This window comes from Juglans microcarpa x Juglans regia, chromosome 2S (genome assembly GCF_004785595.1).
Source record: "Juglans microcarpa x Juglans regia isolate MS1-56 chromosome 2S, Jm3101_v1.0, whole genome shotgun sequence".
NCBI classification, from domain to species: Eukaryota; Viridiplantae; Streptophyta; class Magnoliopsida; order Fagales; family Juglandaceae; genus Juglans; species Juglans microcarpa x Juglans regia.
The window spans coordinates 11006483-11019361 of record NC_054597.1 but is presented as its reverse complement, the minus strand read 5'-3'; the positions used below and the strand labels follow the sequence as shown (position 1 = coordinate 11019361).

The following is a 12879-nucleotide window of genomic DNA, read 5'->3' as shown; positions in this document are numbered from 1 at the left end:
CTAACTCTGGAGTAAAGGTTGTTATTTCACTAAGTGAAGGTTCAATACAAAGTACACCTTCATGATGCATTATAATCATTCTTTGTCTGGAAGTATTTTTCTTATATTATTATTTATATTATTTTTAAAAAATAGTGGGGGAATGTTGGTATTTTTTAATAAATAGATTTTTTTTGTAACGTTTTTAAGTGCTATTACGGTAGCATTAGAAATTGAGAAGGGTCTTTAACGTAGTTTTATTCTAATCCGTTATTAGCTTTACTTCTTACCCTGGGCTCTTGTGTTTATTGCTAAGCTGTTTGAATTTTTCTCTCTCTAATACTCTCTTTGACCGGCTCTTTGTTAATGGTGTAATAAGTTAGTGTGGTCGACTATTAGTTAATTGGGTGCTATTAAGTACCATTGATGGCCATTGTTTTTTTTTTTTATGTTGAGAGTTTCTTTTCCTTGAATGCCCATTTGCCTGATGGAAATAAACGTTTATTTTTTTTATTGAAATGGTTGAGCTTATTGAGAGAAGTGGGGATTAGTCGAGTTTTAGTTTTCATTTGAGAGAAATGTTGTTTTATAGAAAAAAAAAATCTCTAGAGAGATTAATAAAGAGGGTTGTACCTAGATAATTTTGAGAGTTTTTTTAGATAAAAAGAAATGTCTTCTTTTGGTGGAGCTTTGAGCTCTAAAACTTGTGTAGAGTTGGTTCGGGCTATACGATGATCAGTTGAGCTGTTGTATCTTGGAGTTAAGTCAATAGGAGTTCTGCTGTACCGGTTAATTTGAGACTTTGTACACCGCAGATGGTTTAAATCTCTTTAAAGAGAGCGATATTTTCGTACCTCAGTCCAAACTGGCTTCGTCTTAATTTTATTTTAATTGTAATTTTTATTATATTATTATATATTTTCCCAACATACAGTTTTTGAAACATTAAATACATAAATAATATTTCTGAAATTTTAAAAACATCATAGTTACCAATAATAGAAATAGAAAACAAAAAAATAATTGGAATGCAATCACAATAGGAACGACGCCGTTGGTTCGTCTCTGGACTCGGAATGCCTCTAGTATCTACCAATCCCCGGGTTCTTCTTCAACGTGCTAAAGCGAGCAAACCACCATACAGCTTAGATATTTCTCAATTTTATTTGAGCTTAAAATTTATTTTCTTGCAGAGTGTGATAAATTCATACTTCAAGAATGAGAAAGGTTCCATCTTTGATATCCTTATGCATGGAGTCAATCAAGAAAGAACTCATCCATGGTAATTTCGTTTGTTAATTAACGAATTATGGTTTTTAATCTTATGTTCTGCATATAGGTATTTTTAAAATTGAATGCTTAATTTGTAGTAGGAAGGTAGTGTAATCTCCAAAATGACTGATTTGTTTGATTATGGAGTTGTAGGGGATGATGATCTTGTACCGGCTGTCTACGAGCTTCCCTGCGATTTGTTCGATACCTTAGTTTCGAGGTTGCCCCCATTTACATTGCAAAAGCTGCAGACGGAAATGTACACCTACTTCTAACCGAAAACTTGTTAAATATAAGATATCCATCGAGTTTCTGTAGTTGCAGTTGAGTTCACCAATTTTTTCTTTTATTTTTTATTTTTTTGCACAAGTTTTTTCTTTTATTTTTTATTTTTTTGCACAAGTGTAGGTTTTTTTTTTTTTTTAAAATTAAATTGGTGAAGGAGGTGAGAGTGAGCTCTGCTAAAGTTTCTGGAAGCGGTGGTAGAGACTTGGGATCAAAGACCACCTCTGCCAGCTTTGGGGATGTGTAACTGTAAACTGTATGATGCATCGCTTGAAGAGTTTAGTAGCCATCTGAGACCATGTTTATTATAACTAATTGCTTTGCAAACATTAATGAGAGATCTGATAAAGGTGTAACTCTTTTATTTGGGTTGTGGTGATATGTCATCATGATTTCCTAAGAGAAAAAAGATAAGATTCTTTTCTTCTCAAGATCTATTTTTATTTTTTTAAAGTTTTTCTTTACTGTCACTGAGTGTTCGGAAACAAAGTCTCAACTAATCTTGGGGGTGTACAAGCTCTTGGCAAGGACCTTTTCGAAAGTGCACCTCTGGTAATTCAAGGGAAAGTTCCCCCAATCCAATGGCCCCTAGAAATTGTTTGCACCCAAACGTTCGAACCTTAAGACCTACAGGAAGTATACCACAAAGACAAGACTTTTATAGACTTTTTTAGGAGAGAAGTCCTTCTGTTTGGAACCCTTTTCAACCTAAAGAAGGAAGGATTGCATTCTGACTTTTCAGGACAACTCTTATGAGACTTCACTTAGTAGGATACTAGGCACATATGCGAATATAGCTATTTCACATTTCTACTGCTGGAGCTAATTTTTTTTTTATTTGATAAGTAAGAACTGTTGAAATCTATCAACAAGAACTGCAGACCTGAAGGGGACCCTCTTAACAACAATAGAATGACAAGCAGGAACTACTTGTTGCCTTTTTGCATGCCCTTTCTTTTTATCTTATCTTATTTCTTGTTTGAACAGGCCATTTGACGACCGGAATGACCATGAATTTACTGATGATCGCTTTAGAAACAGAAGAAAACGCGGAAGGTTTGGAAGAATTTTATAGGGTCATATTTTCTTCAACGACATGATGTTCTATAGTCTTTATTCAATTGAGAGAGGATACATGGGAAAGAACAAGTCATAAGAAATGAACTATTTTTATTTTCTATTTTATCATAGGTATTGGAATTTCAATGCAGCATGGAAGGCTTGGTTCAATTTGCGTTGGCCTGATCTTGTTGGCCAGATTGAACCAGTTGACTGGCAAGAGATGTATTGGGAAACTCATCTGCAAAAGTATGTCCATCCGGTGACTTAAACACTTTAGTTTGTATTGTTAGTCATTGATGGCTTCTGCTCAAGATGCAACCCTTTTGTGATGTTGAACAGTTGCCTAGATGAGGCAGCTGAGATGGCTCTGCTTCCAGCTTTTTCTGGATGCATTGGTGACATATGGATTCCAGGTACTAACTATGATGCTTTCATTTTCTTTCAGTTATACTTGAATATTTTATTTTTGATTGGCAGCGAATGTTCAGGAACAACGTCCCGACTAATCCCGGGGGTGCACAAGCCCTTGGCAAGCAATTTCCCCCAAGTGCACCTCAGGTAATTCAAGGAGAAAATCCCCCAGTCCGATGGCTCCTAGAGATTGTTTACATCCAAGGGGATTTGAACCTTAGATCCGGGGGGAGCATACCCCAAGCCCAAGGCCTTTACCACTCGAGCCAACCCCTAGGGGTTCTTGAATATTCTTGGTGAAGGTGGCTTCCATCTTAGATCATAAAGTCAGTAGAACCTTGTAATACAAACTGGATTTAAGTTTCCACCTGCGCTGGAGTGGCATCATCACCTGCTTCCTTTCATGTATATATAATAATTGCATCTGTGCTATTTTTATTGATGATTATAATCCCGAAACTACGTATAGCACATTTGAAACATTCTATCTCACATATTCTTTTGCATGTCTGAAACATATTGCATTTGACGAATGTTGATCAATGTATTCTTCCGGAACTAAATTTTTCCACCTTAATATTGCATGCCTCTTGCAGAGAGTTTGAGGAACAAGGGTTCAATGGTTGAGAACTCCCCCTTGATTCCATTGAGCTTTTTGAATTTCATTACCAAGTTTTGGTGAATACACACACATCACTAGCATTGTCTTCTTTATATGTTTCCCTTTGCATCTGGTATGAAGATTCTAGTTATAGAAAAAAGAATAAAATAAGACTTGTCTCATCCTTTATGATGTGTCCTTTTCCTGGGTATATACTTGCAGTTGCTGATACCTTGCTAAGTTCATAAACAATCTGTTTCCTTATTTTTTGTTCTTTGCAGACGCGTCATTGAAATGTATTGGTTTTGATGGAAAAGCAAATCATGTAACTTCTGACTATTTGAAGTTATCTTATCATTGCCAACACTTTGGATGCTACTCTAGGTAATTTCTTAACTTGAGTTTTTATATTATGAGAGCTTATGCCAATGTTCTGTAATGATTATTAGCTGGAAGATAGTTGTATCATAACTTATGTATTCTGCTCTCCATCCTTGTGCATATTTATGCTTTTATTGCATCTGCTTATCCAGATTGTTTTCATACATGTACCTTTGATTTCACTCTGCACATTGTTTCATCAATATTTATTGCAAATGGGGTAATACAAGGTGATAATGATATTATTTTTGTTTATTTTAACTTGAGTCTTTATTTCTTAGATTGCTGCATGAGTGGATCTTTCTTTTGGCTGCATTATGTTCCTCCTTTTTTTTTTGGGTTTTTATAGATCAGCTGAGCTTTTTTGCAACTTTTAGGCTGGCCTTTTTTTTTGGTACAGTTAGTTTACATTAGGTACCTCTTTCTAATGAAATTTCTTACTGAAAACAAAAGATTATGTTGGCTATAAGAATTTTCCTAGCATGTCTATTATATTTAAGTTTTTTTGAGTTGTATGGATGGTTTGGGTTGTTACATGATTATTTTTCTTTGTGCAGATGCATAAGACTTCAAAATGTACTCTGCACAGCAGAAACTTGTGTAAGTTATGACAGTAGGAGATATTGCCAGTGACTTTTTGAGGTGGTCTTTAGTCTCTAAATCTGAATGCGGCATTTCTGTTTCAATTGATGTTGGATTAAATGCATGTTTTGGATCACTTCTGTAGCTAAGTAGAATGATCGTCGAGGACTATGAATGTCAACCGATGATTAGGTGACTTGTTAAACTACACACACTTATTGGCTATCAACTTTAGGTAATTTATTGCAGTGCATGTCATCTCTTATTGACTCATATGTGTATTTCCATGTCTCGTTTTCTTGAAATTGTACAACAAAGGTGAGTTGTGATTGATAGAATGGTTGACCTTTGGAGTGATGTTCTACAAGACAAGGAGTTTTATTTAGCATTTTTGTCTTGTTAATGATTGACCTTTCTTCATGTCTATAGCATAGTTATTATACTGCTAAGTTGGCAGCTCTTGTATTTCATCAAAAGTTGTTTCCTCTATTTTCATGTTTCATATTCTTTAATATGTGTGTTTTTGATACATTTATCGCACATTCAATACACTAAATGACTATTTCCCTAGGAAAAGGAATAAATATTACTAGGAATGGAAGAAGTTGTAATGAAATAGTTATTCCCATCATTAGTTTGATTGTAATACTAGAAAAGAACCCTGAATAATAATTCCAATTCATTAGTTGGACCCAAGGACAAGGTCGCGACCCCAAAATGAAGAGGGTGGAGCTTCCCCCTCCCCACCCATTATGCTCCTCCACCCCCTCATGCGGGGGCTGCACCAAGGGTGTGCAATACCCCATATGATGAGAATAAGGGTAGGTGGTGTATGAGATTCCACATTACTTGGGAATGAGAAGTTCTTGCTCTTTATAAGGTTCCAATAGGGTTCCAATTGTATAATTGACTAGTCCTTTTAGAGTATAAGTCATGTGGTTTGAGCCTTCCATTGGAGCACTATAGGGTGCCACTAGGCTTTGCCCTGTTATTATTATTATTTTTAGAAATTTTCGGTTTTAGTTTTATAATTTATAATTTTAATGTTAATTTATGTGCTATTACCGAAGGGAAAGGAATAGATATTTCTCATCTCGAGGAATAACTATTCCCATGAAGAATAAAACAAATGAAATAGGTTTTTTTTTTTTTTTTTTTTAAGTGGAAATGAGTACACTGGTTATTTCATTACAGGCTTTAAGTTGTTCAACAATTGTGCCTTTTAAGAATTATGAAAGAAAATGTGGACAGATATCTTATTATTAATCTTACAACAATGAATCACATTTCCTATAAACCAGTATTTAAGATTGTGCCAAAAAAAAAAAACAAAGATTGCGCTGGAACCTTTCTGTATATGACTAATGTAATAGGGTTTTGGGTGCTACATTTTCTTGAATAAATTATTTTAAAAGAGTGAGAAAAGAAAAAATAAGTCGCACTTTCTACTTCATTATTCTCCCCCCCCCCCCCCCCCCAACCCCAACCCAATGCCAATTTGTTACTTGAAAAAACAATTAACGTGTTTTTCTGCAAGGAGGGTTATGAACTGTCTTACACGTACCACTGCTGGCACAAGTAGGAAAGAAATGGGAAAGAAAATGTGGACAGACATATTAATCTCTTTTGATAGGTAATCAAGAAGTTTTATTCATAAGAATAGAAGTCATAGCCCAAGGACATAGGAAGTATACATGAGAAGTATCTAACTAGGGTTTACAACCGGAAGTAGAAAATCATGGGCATTTTGTGCATTAAAATCAATGACCCCTGCCCATAAGAACAGTGTTTTAAAAAAGAGAACTTTAAGCTCATCCATTGTCCTCTCACGATCCTTGAAGCTTCTATTATTTCTCTTTTGCCAAATGCACCAACACAAACATATAGGAGCCATTTTCCAGATTGCTGCCACTTGTGGATTACCTTGGAGGCGTCTCCAGCTTGCTAGAAAAACCACCAGCGTATGAGGCATGACCCATGATAATCCAATTCCCACAAAAAATGAATCACTGTTCGTATAAACCAGTATTTAAGATTGTGCCTCAACCTTTCTGTATATGACTGATGTAATAGTGTTTTGAGTGCTACATTTCCTTGAGTAAATTATTTGGAAACAAAAAAGAAAAAAAGGAGTGCTTTCTCTGTCATTATTCTCCCCCCCAACCCGACACCTATTTGTTACTTGAAAAAAAAATTACTAACATGTTTTTCTGCAAGGAGGGCTATGAACCGTCTTACACAATTTTCTGCTGGCGTAAAGAATCGGGGCTGTTTGACCTCATGCATGCACATGTGCATATGTCAGTTTGTGTGCATGTGCACATGTGTATCTGTATACATACTTGATATTTGTTGGCATTTTTTATTTTAGATACCTCTTAACATTATTTTGTTGCAGCATTTATTGAGAAATTGCAAGTTAAAGAGCTTGGTGCTTAGGTGGATTAGATCCAAAGAGCATGTAAGATCATTTCTTTTTCCTGTGTTCTTAAGTTTAGAGGACGCTTATGCACCTATAACTATAAATGTGAAGTGTGAGAGTAATAACTTCATTGGTAAAAGGATGAAAGTATTTACAAAAGAACAAATTGAAACAAGAATAACTGAAGACAAAGATAACAAGGTTGTAACTTTAATTCCCATTTGTTCATGACAATGATAGTGGTCCGAGGAACATTGGGTCATTCATGATCCTTGGTAATTGAATAGAGATAAGGTAGTTTTTTTTTCCCCTTTTTACTCTATCTGATCTCTTCTCTCTCTCTCTCTCTCTCTCTCTCTCTCTCTCTCTCTCTCTCTCTCTACACATGCATACAAAAGAAAAAATTTGTCAATGCCTAGTTTTTGGAGCATCATCTTAGTGAGGGATTCATCACTTTAAATAAGCCATTTTCTATCAAAATGCATGCATAATTATATTATTTTGCATTTAATGTGAAAGATTGACTAAAAGCCTGATAGGAAACCATGTGGACCTATGATCAATCTAACTTGTTTTCATAACATGGAAGGCACACATCATCATCCTATAACATGGACATCTCAAGTAGAAATAAAAAAGGGAAGTTATTGTTTCGGACAGCATATAAGCTATGAAGACTGGCTAATGGTGCTACAGGATGCCAATTCAAGGCAAATATCATCTCAGTCTGTACTCAATGACACGAGGGAAAAAATCATTTTCTTAGGAGCATCTAAATGGAATCTATAAGAAATTGAATCGTGACCAAAATTTCTCAAGAAAGTGGTGTAAGTTGGTCAAGTGGCATGTGAGATTCTTGGTGGACATGAAGATCCAACTCTGCCCCTTTTCTATGAACTTGTCAGGGCTGTTGAGATGTTTATTGGTCAGAAAGGCATGCTTAAAATCCTAGAAGTGCTACCACACTCATTGAACAAAATACATTCACAACACACCATGTAATGAAAGAAAGTTTTATCTTCATATAGTGCTCATGCTCAAGCACCTTACTGGCTAATGTTTTAAATTTCGTTACTATTATTGAAGATTTTAGCTTTTGTGAAATTCTAAATGCTTCCTTCCAACTGCTAATGTGCTAATTTGCCACACACGCCTTTTCAGTTTGATGGGATTTGCAGACTTCTGAACCAGAACAGTGAAACATTAACATCTCTTGAATTCATTCACTGCAAGCTTTCTTCAGATTTCTTCAATGGAATCTGTAATTCTCTAATCATGAAGGGTATCCAGACCCATGGAATACAGAACTTCTCAATCACATCAAGCTTTCTTGAGAACAACCAAGTTCGATTACCTATGGGGCTTGAATCATTTTTATCATCAGGAAGGTACATCTGTTCTATTAATGGTTTGTTTATTTTTCAGCTTCAGTGCCTAGGGAGTCTAATGTACTTATAAGCTCCTCCAGAGTCTTGAAGTTTGTAACTCAATGCTGCAGCCTGACCTCACGAGTACAATTTACTGTCTACTGATATTCCAAGACTTGAAATCTACAGCAATACTTGGATTTTGTTCTTTGTTTCTCATAGTGCTTGGGTTCTAATTTTTTTTCAAGCTGTCATGGCCTAGGCTATGTCAAGTGCCCTACACAGCATTTTTGTAGATATTTTGTATTTGTTGCCTTTTCTTCTTTGGTTTTAAAAATAACAAAATTCTTCTTTGACCAACACTACAGAGGTCATATTGTACATTGCAAAGAATTCTGAAAAAAGTTGTTAATTGCTTGCATGTTCCATGACTGCCAGTTAAGAGGAAGTAAGAATGTCTGATATGCATAAGCATTAAGCTTTTAAAGCTGTCTATATACTTCAATATCTGGTTGAATTTAATATACCAAATTGCTCCAATTGTATCTGCTCTTACTCATTAAGTCTGTTATTTTGCTATCAGGTCCTTGCGTTCATTAAAATTATGTGACAGCCAACTTGGCCGAAATTTTGTAAATATGGCCTTCAATACCCTTCTTAATATTTCCTCCAGCATATCTGTACTTGATCTTTCAGAAAACAATGTGAGTTATGCATTTGTATCAGATCTTTTATATCCTTCATATTCTTATGAGGTAAACCAACTGAAAGCTTCACTGACATTTGCAGATATCAGGATGGCTTTCTGATTTTAACAAAAGATCCTCAAGTGACCCCTTCTCATCATCCTTTGGCAAGTCCTTGCAATCTTTACGTGTTCTCAACCTGAGGTACCACACCATCAAAGTAAAGTTGTCTTCTATTGAAAATTATCATCCCCCCAGTCAACTCGGTGGTTATAGCATCTTGAAAAATATGACAGCACAAGTTATACCCCTGGGTTTGTGCCCATTTCTTAAAGGATATGAACTGCCACAAAAAAGTCAATGCTGGTAATGTTTGTAGGATTTTAAAATTGTCTTTGATGTTACTTCTCCGATTTTAGGGGTAACAATCTACAGAAAAATGATGTGGGCAGTCTAAGATATGCTCTGGTTCATATGCCTAACTTGGAGGTCCTAGATATAAGTGACAATTTCATTGAGGATGAAGGAATCAGGTGAGCTGAATTTCTTTGCATATGTTCTTGGACGCAGTACTCTCACATTCTCACACGCTGTCTTTTAACTTTCAGGAGTTTAATCCCCTATTTTGTTGAAGCTTCTGAAAGATGCTCTTCCTTGGCTTATTTGAATCTGGAGAAATGTGACCTTTCTTGCAATGCAGTAACCGAGCTTCTAAATGCCCTCTCAACCTTTAAAGGACCACTGAAGTCTCTATCTCTGGCGGATAATTTCCTTGGCAGGTTTGTTCTGGTTGACACCAGAATAGAACTTATGTTTTATCACTGATTTTTCTACTTCATAAATGTTTGGTTTGTTTTACTGTCTTCCAGCCAGATTGCAGTAGCTTTGGGAAAATTTTTGCACTCATCCATTCAAGTTCTGAATATTGAAGGTATTGAACTGGGATCGTCTGGTTTTAAGGAACTACATGAAGGTATGACGGAGGAGTTGAAGCTAGTCAAAATCAACATAAGGTTTGAATTGATACCTATGTAGCTTTTCTTCAAGTTCTGTTGTTGCTTATGGAAATTAATATATTAATGGGTTCCTTGCAGCAAAAACCGTGGGGGGATTGAAACTGCCAAGTTTTTGTCAAAACTCATGACAGTGGCTCCAGAACTTACTGAAGTTAATGCAGCATATAATTTTATGCCTGTAGAATCCTTAACCATCATCTGTTCAGGACTGAAAGTTGCAAAAGGTAATTATTTTAGACAACTCAGTCATTTTAAAATTTGTATCGGTATTATGGTTTCTTTCTATTAGTATCAACAATATTAGATAACGCCATTATATGAAATTAGATTTAATGTTATAATTTGTATTGTTTTGTAGATGTGAATCATGTGGCTTAAGGTAAACCACATATACAAAGATGCAAACAATGTTCTATCTACTTAGTTCTCCATATGGAGTCACTAGGGCAGCTCAGAGAAATACTTTCTTACTCAACCTTATATTCATCGAGCTAAGAAAGAGTATTGATCAATTTGAGTTGCATCTGTTATTGCCATTTTGGTTGTACTGTTGCACTTGTAGCTTTAGATCATTAAACAACATGCCAATGTGAAGAAACAGACTATATGCATATTCTTTTGTTCAGAAAACACTGTATCATCGTTTCCTCAATTTGATAGAACCAAGATACTCGAAACAATGTCAAATGCTGCACGAATCTAATTGTACCATCCATTTGGAAAGCCATGTTATACAAAAATTGAATAAATATTTATCGTGTTGCAAGTGCTCCTCCATATAGTGTGAACAAAACAGTAGCATTCTTTTGTTAGCACACACGAGGTGTTGTCATCCCCCACTCAAAATCTGGGAACATTTGGACACCTGACTGTATTATGCTTGTTATTTAGGTAGTCTTGAGCGTTTGAACTTGACGGGAAATACTTTGGCCTATCACCCAGCTCATGCATCCATGCTTAGAGGAATTGAACATAATGGAAGGCCAATTTTAATTCTTCCATCATCATCAGCCTCAGATGCACCTTATGATGATGATCCCTAGAAGCCGATGCTTTATCATGTTTGCCGCAACAAATGCGGCTGTTATTGCAATCACAATAGTCACTGATCAATGTGCTCTGGAGTTGTGCCAGGAATCAAGCATATTCAATGTAATTTGTACATAATGCTTGTTGGCTCTTTTTTTTCCTGCATAGTATGTAATAGATTAATGTTGTTCAATGCTCAACGATTTTGTTTTAGTGAGTCTTACAATATATGCTAATTTGATTTGAGCTGTGTCAACTTTTTTGGCCTCATGTAGCTTTATGAACTTTCTTTTCCTTTGTCGTATTTTCACTTTAGTTTTCGTAAACATGACTTGCTAGTTGGAATATAACTTTCTTTAATTACTTTGCCTCTATCACAAACTATGTGGCAGAAGATATTCCTCTGACATTATGTTTACAAACCATAGTGTCCCTGAGGATTTGTTTATTTTTCTTCTTGCTGTCCTTTTTTCTTGGTTGATGTTACTACTGCCCAAAGGGACATTCATAGGTCAATGCCCATTCACTTATTTGAATTGCTTGAATCTCATTTGACTTATATAGCAGGTTTCCATTTATCTGCTGTCTAGCTTTTCTTCAATGCCCATTCACTTATTTGAATTGCTTGAATCTCATTTGACTTATATAGCCGGTTTCCATTTATCTGCTGTCTAGCTTTTCTTCAATACCAAATTAAGCTTCACACAATTAGTTTTAGGTAGATGAGTAAGTGAAAATGAAACTTTGGTCTAAAGACAAAGGCATGGATTGCCTTGTTGAACACACAAGACATTTTTCAGGTGCTCATTCAGCCACATTAGGCCAACGTTTCTTGTTTAGCAATCCTATCCGTCCCTGAAAATGAAACAAATTAGAAAAGTAAATTGCTGCCTATTTAGATAAGATGGTAGCTCTCTTTATCTTGTAGTACCATTCTCAATGATGGCTTTGGTTCATGAGAATAAAAAGCCACACGAGTTGCTGCTACAAAGTCTATGGTCCACCTACTTGGGAAGTTCTTTATTGGCTTAGCTAGCGCACGACCCAGTCATCTTTTACTACTTGGTCTCTGCAGCATGTGGCGAAACATGTTTCTGGGAACAAAGGTGATAAAGACATCCCACCTTTGAGGAGTTGGACAGGATGGGGGTGGGGTTGTGATGGGATGCAAAAGCTGGCTTGTCCATGAAGAATGGTAGTACTAAATTTTTTTTGGTAGTTTAAGAGTGCAATATATTGATTTTGATAGTTTTAGATGCAAAAGTGTAGAACTCTTTAATAATTTGAGACTGTAAAGTGTGTTTTTCCATCTGTTATTCTTGGAACTGAGATTTGGTACTTCAAAAGCATTGCTGCCCCCTTATTCTCAGATGCATGGCTCACCAACAAACCTAATCAGAGAACCTGTAAAAGGTCAAAGTACTATTCATAACAGGTGGCAGAACCCACTTAATTATAACACTAATCATATCTTATAGTATTAGCATAAATAGCACTGTTCATCCGGGCCAGGTTTTTCCAGCCCGGTCCAGAACCCAGAAAATTGGATTCCAATTCCGGGTTTCGGCCCGGATCATATACTGGACGGAACCCGGGTTGCAAAACCCGGGTCAACCCGGACTAAACCCGGTACCCGGGTTTTTTAAAAATTCAAACTCAGCGTCAAAACGTTCATCAAAACGGTGTCGTTTTGACACAAGGGTTAAAAACCCCCCGCCCCCCTTCAGCTCTCTCTAAGGAATCCTAAACCTAACGTGATTAATCAAAAGTGAACTTGGGCACCCTT

The 12879-nt window shown here is 36.1% G+C and overlaps 1 protein-coding gene across 6 annotated transcripts; it reads left to right on the top strand.

Moving 5' to 3' along the window:
* Positions 1-1032: 1032 nt before the first annotated feature.
* On the top strand, positions 1033-11456 carry LOC121253047. 6 transcript variants are annotated; one of them, XR_005938338.1, is made up of 16 exons: positions 1033-1261; positions 1405-1510; positions 2524-2592; positions 2728-2844; positions 2938-3011; positions 3892-3994; positions 4549-4591; positions 6972-7034; positions 8157-8383; positions 8946-9066; positions 9152-9252; positions 9468-9581; positions 9657-9827; positions 9918-10021; positions 10143-10288; positions 10960-11095. XR_005938338.1 is itself a non-coding variant. In XM_041152941.1 (16 exons), exons 1-16 carry the CDS (start codon positions 1198-1200, stop codon positions 10440-10442), a joined length of 1683 nt encoding a protein of 560 aa, XP_041008875.1. In that variant the 5' UTR covers positions 1034-1197; the 3' UTR covers positions 10443-10741. The 6 variants fall into 6 exon arrangements, 3 of the variants coding, with proteins under 3 accessions (XP_041008875.1, XP_041008876.1, XP_041008874.1); XR_005938337.1 differs by having other exon boundaries at positions 10956-11092; XR_005938339.1 differs by lacking the exon at positions 10960-11095 and adding an exon at positions 10423-10741.
* Positions 11457-12879: the final 1423 nt, after the last annotated feature.

What these genes read in the sequence shown, in the direction of transcription:
- LOC121253047 (XM_041152940.1), top strand. Translation starts at nt 1,198, where the DNA reads ATGAGAAAGGTTCCATCTTTGATATCCTTATGCATGGAGTCAATCAAG. An exon ending in GGATTAGATCCAAAGAGCAT is followed by an intron (nt 7,035 to 8,156) that starts GTAAGATCATTT and finishes ACGCCTTTTCAG; the next exon opens with TTTGATGGGATTTGCAGACT. An exon ending in ATTGAGGATGAAGGAATCAG is followed by an intron (nt 9,582 to 9,656) that starts GTGAGCTGAATT and finishes TTTAACTTTCAG; the next exon opens with GAGTTTAATCCCCTATTTTG.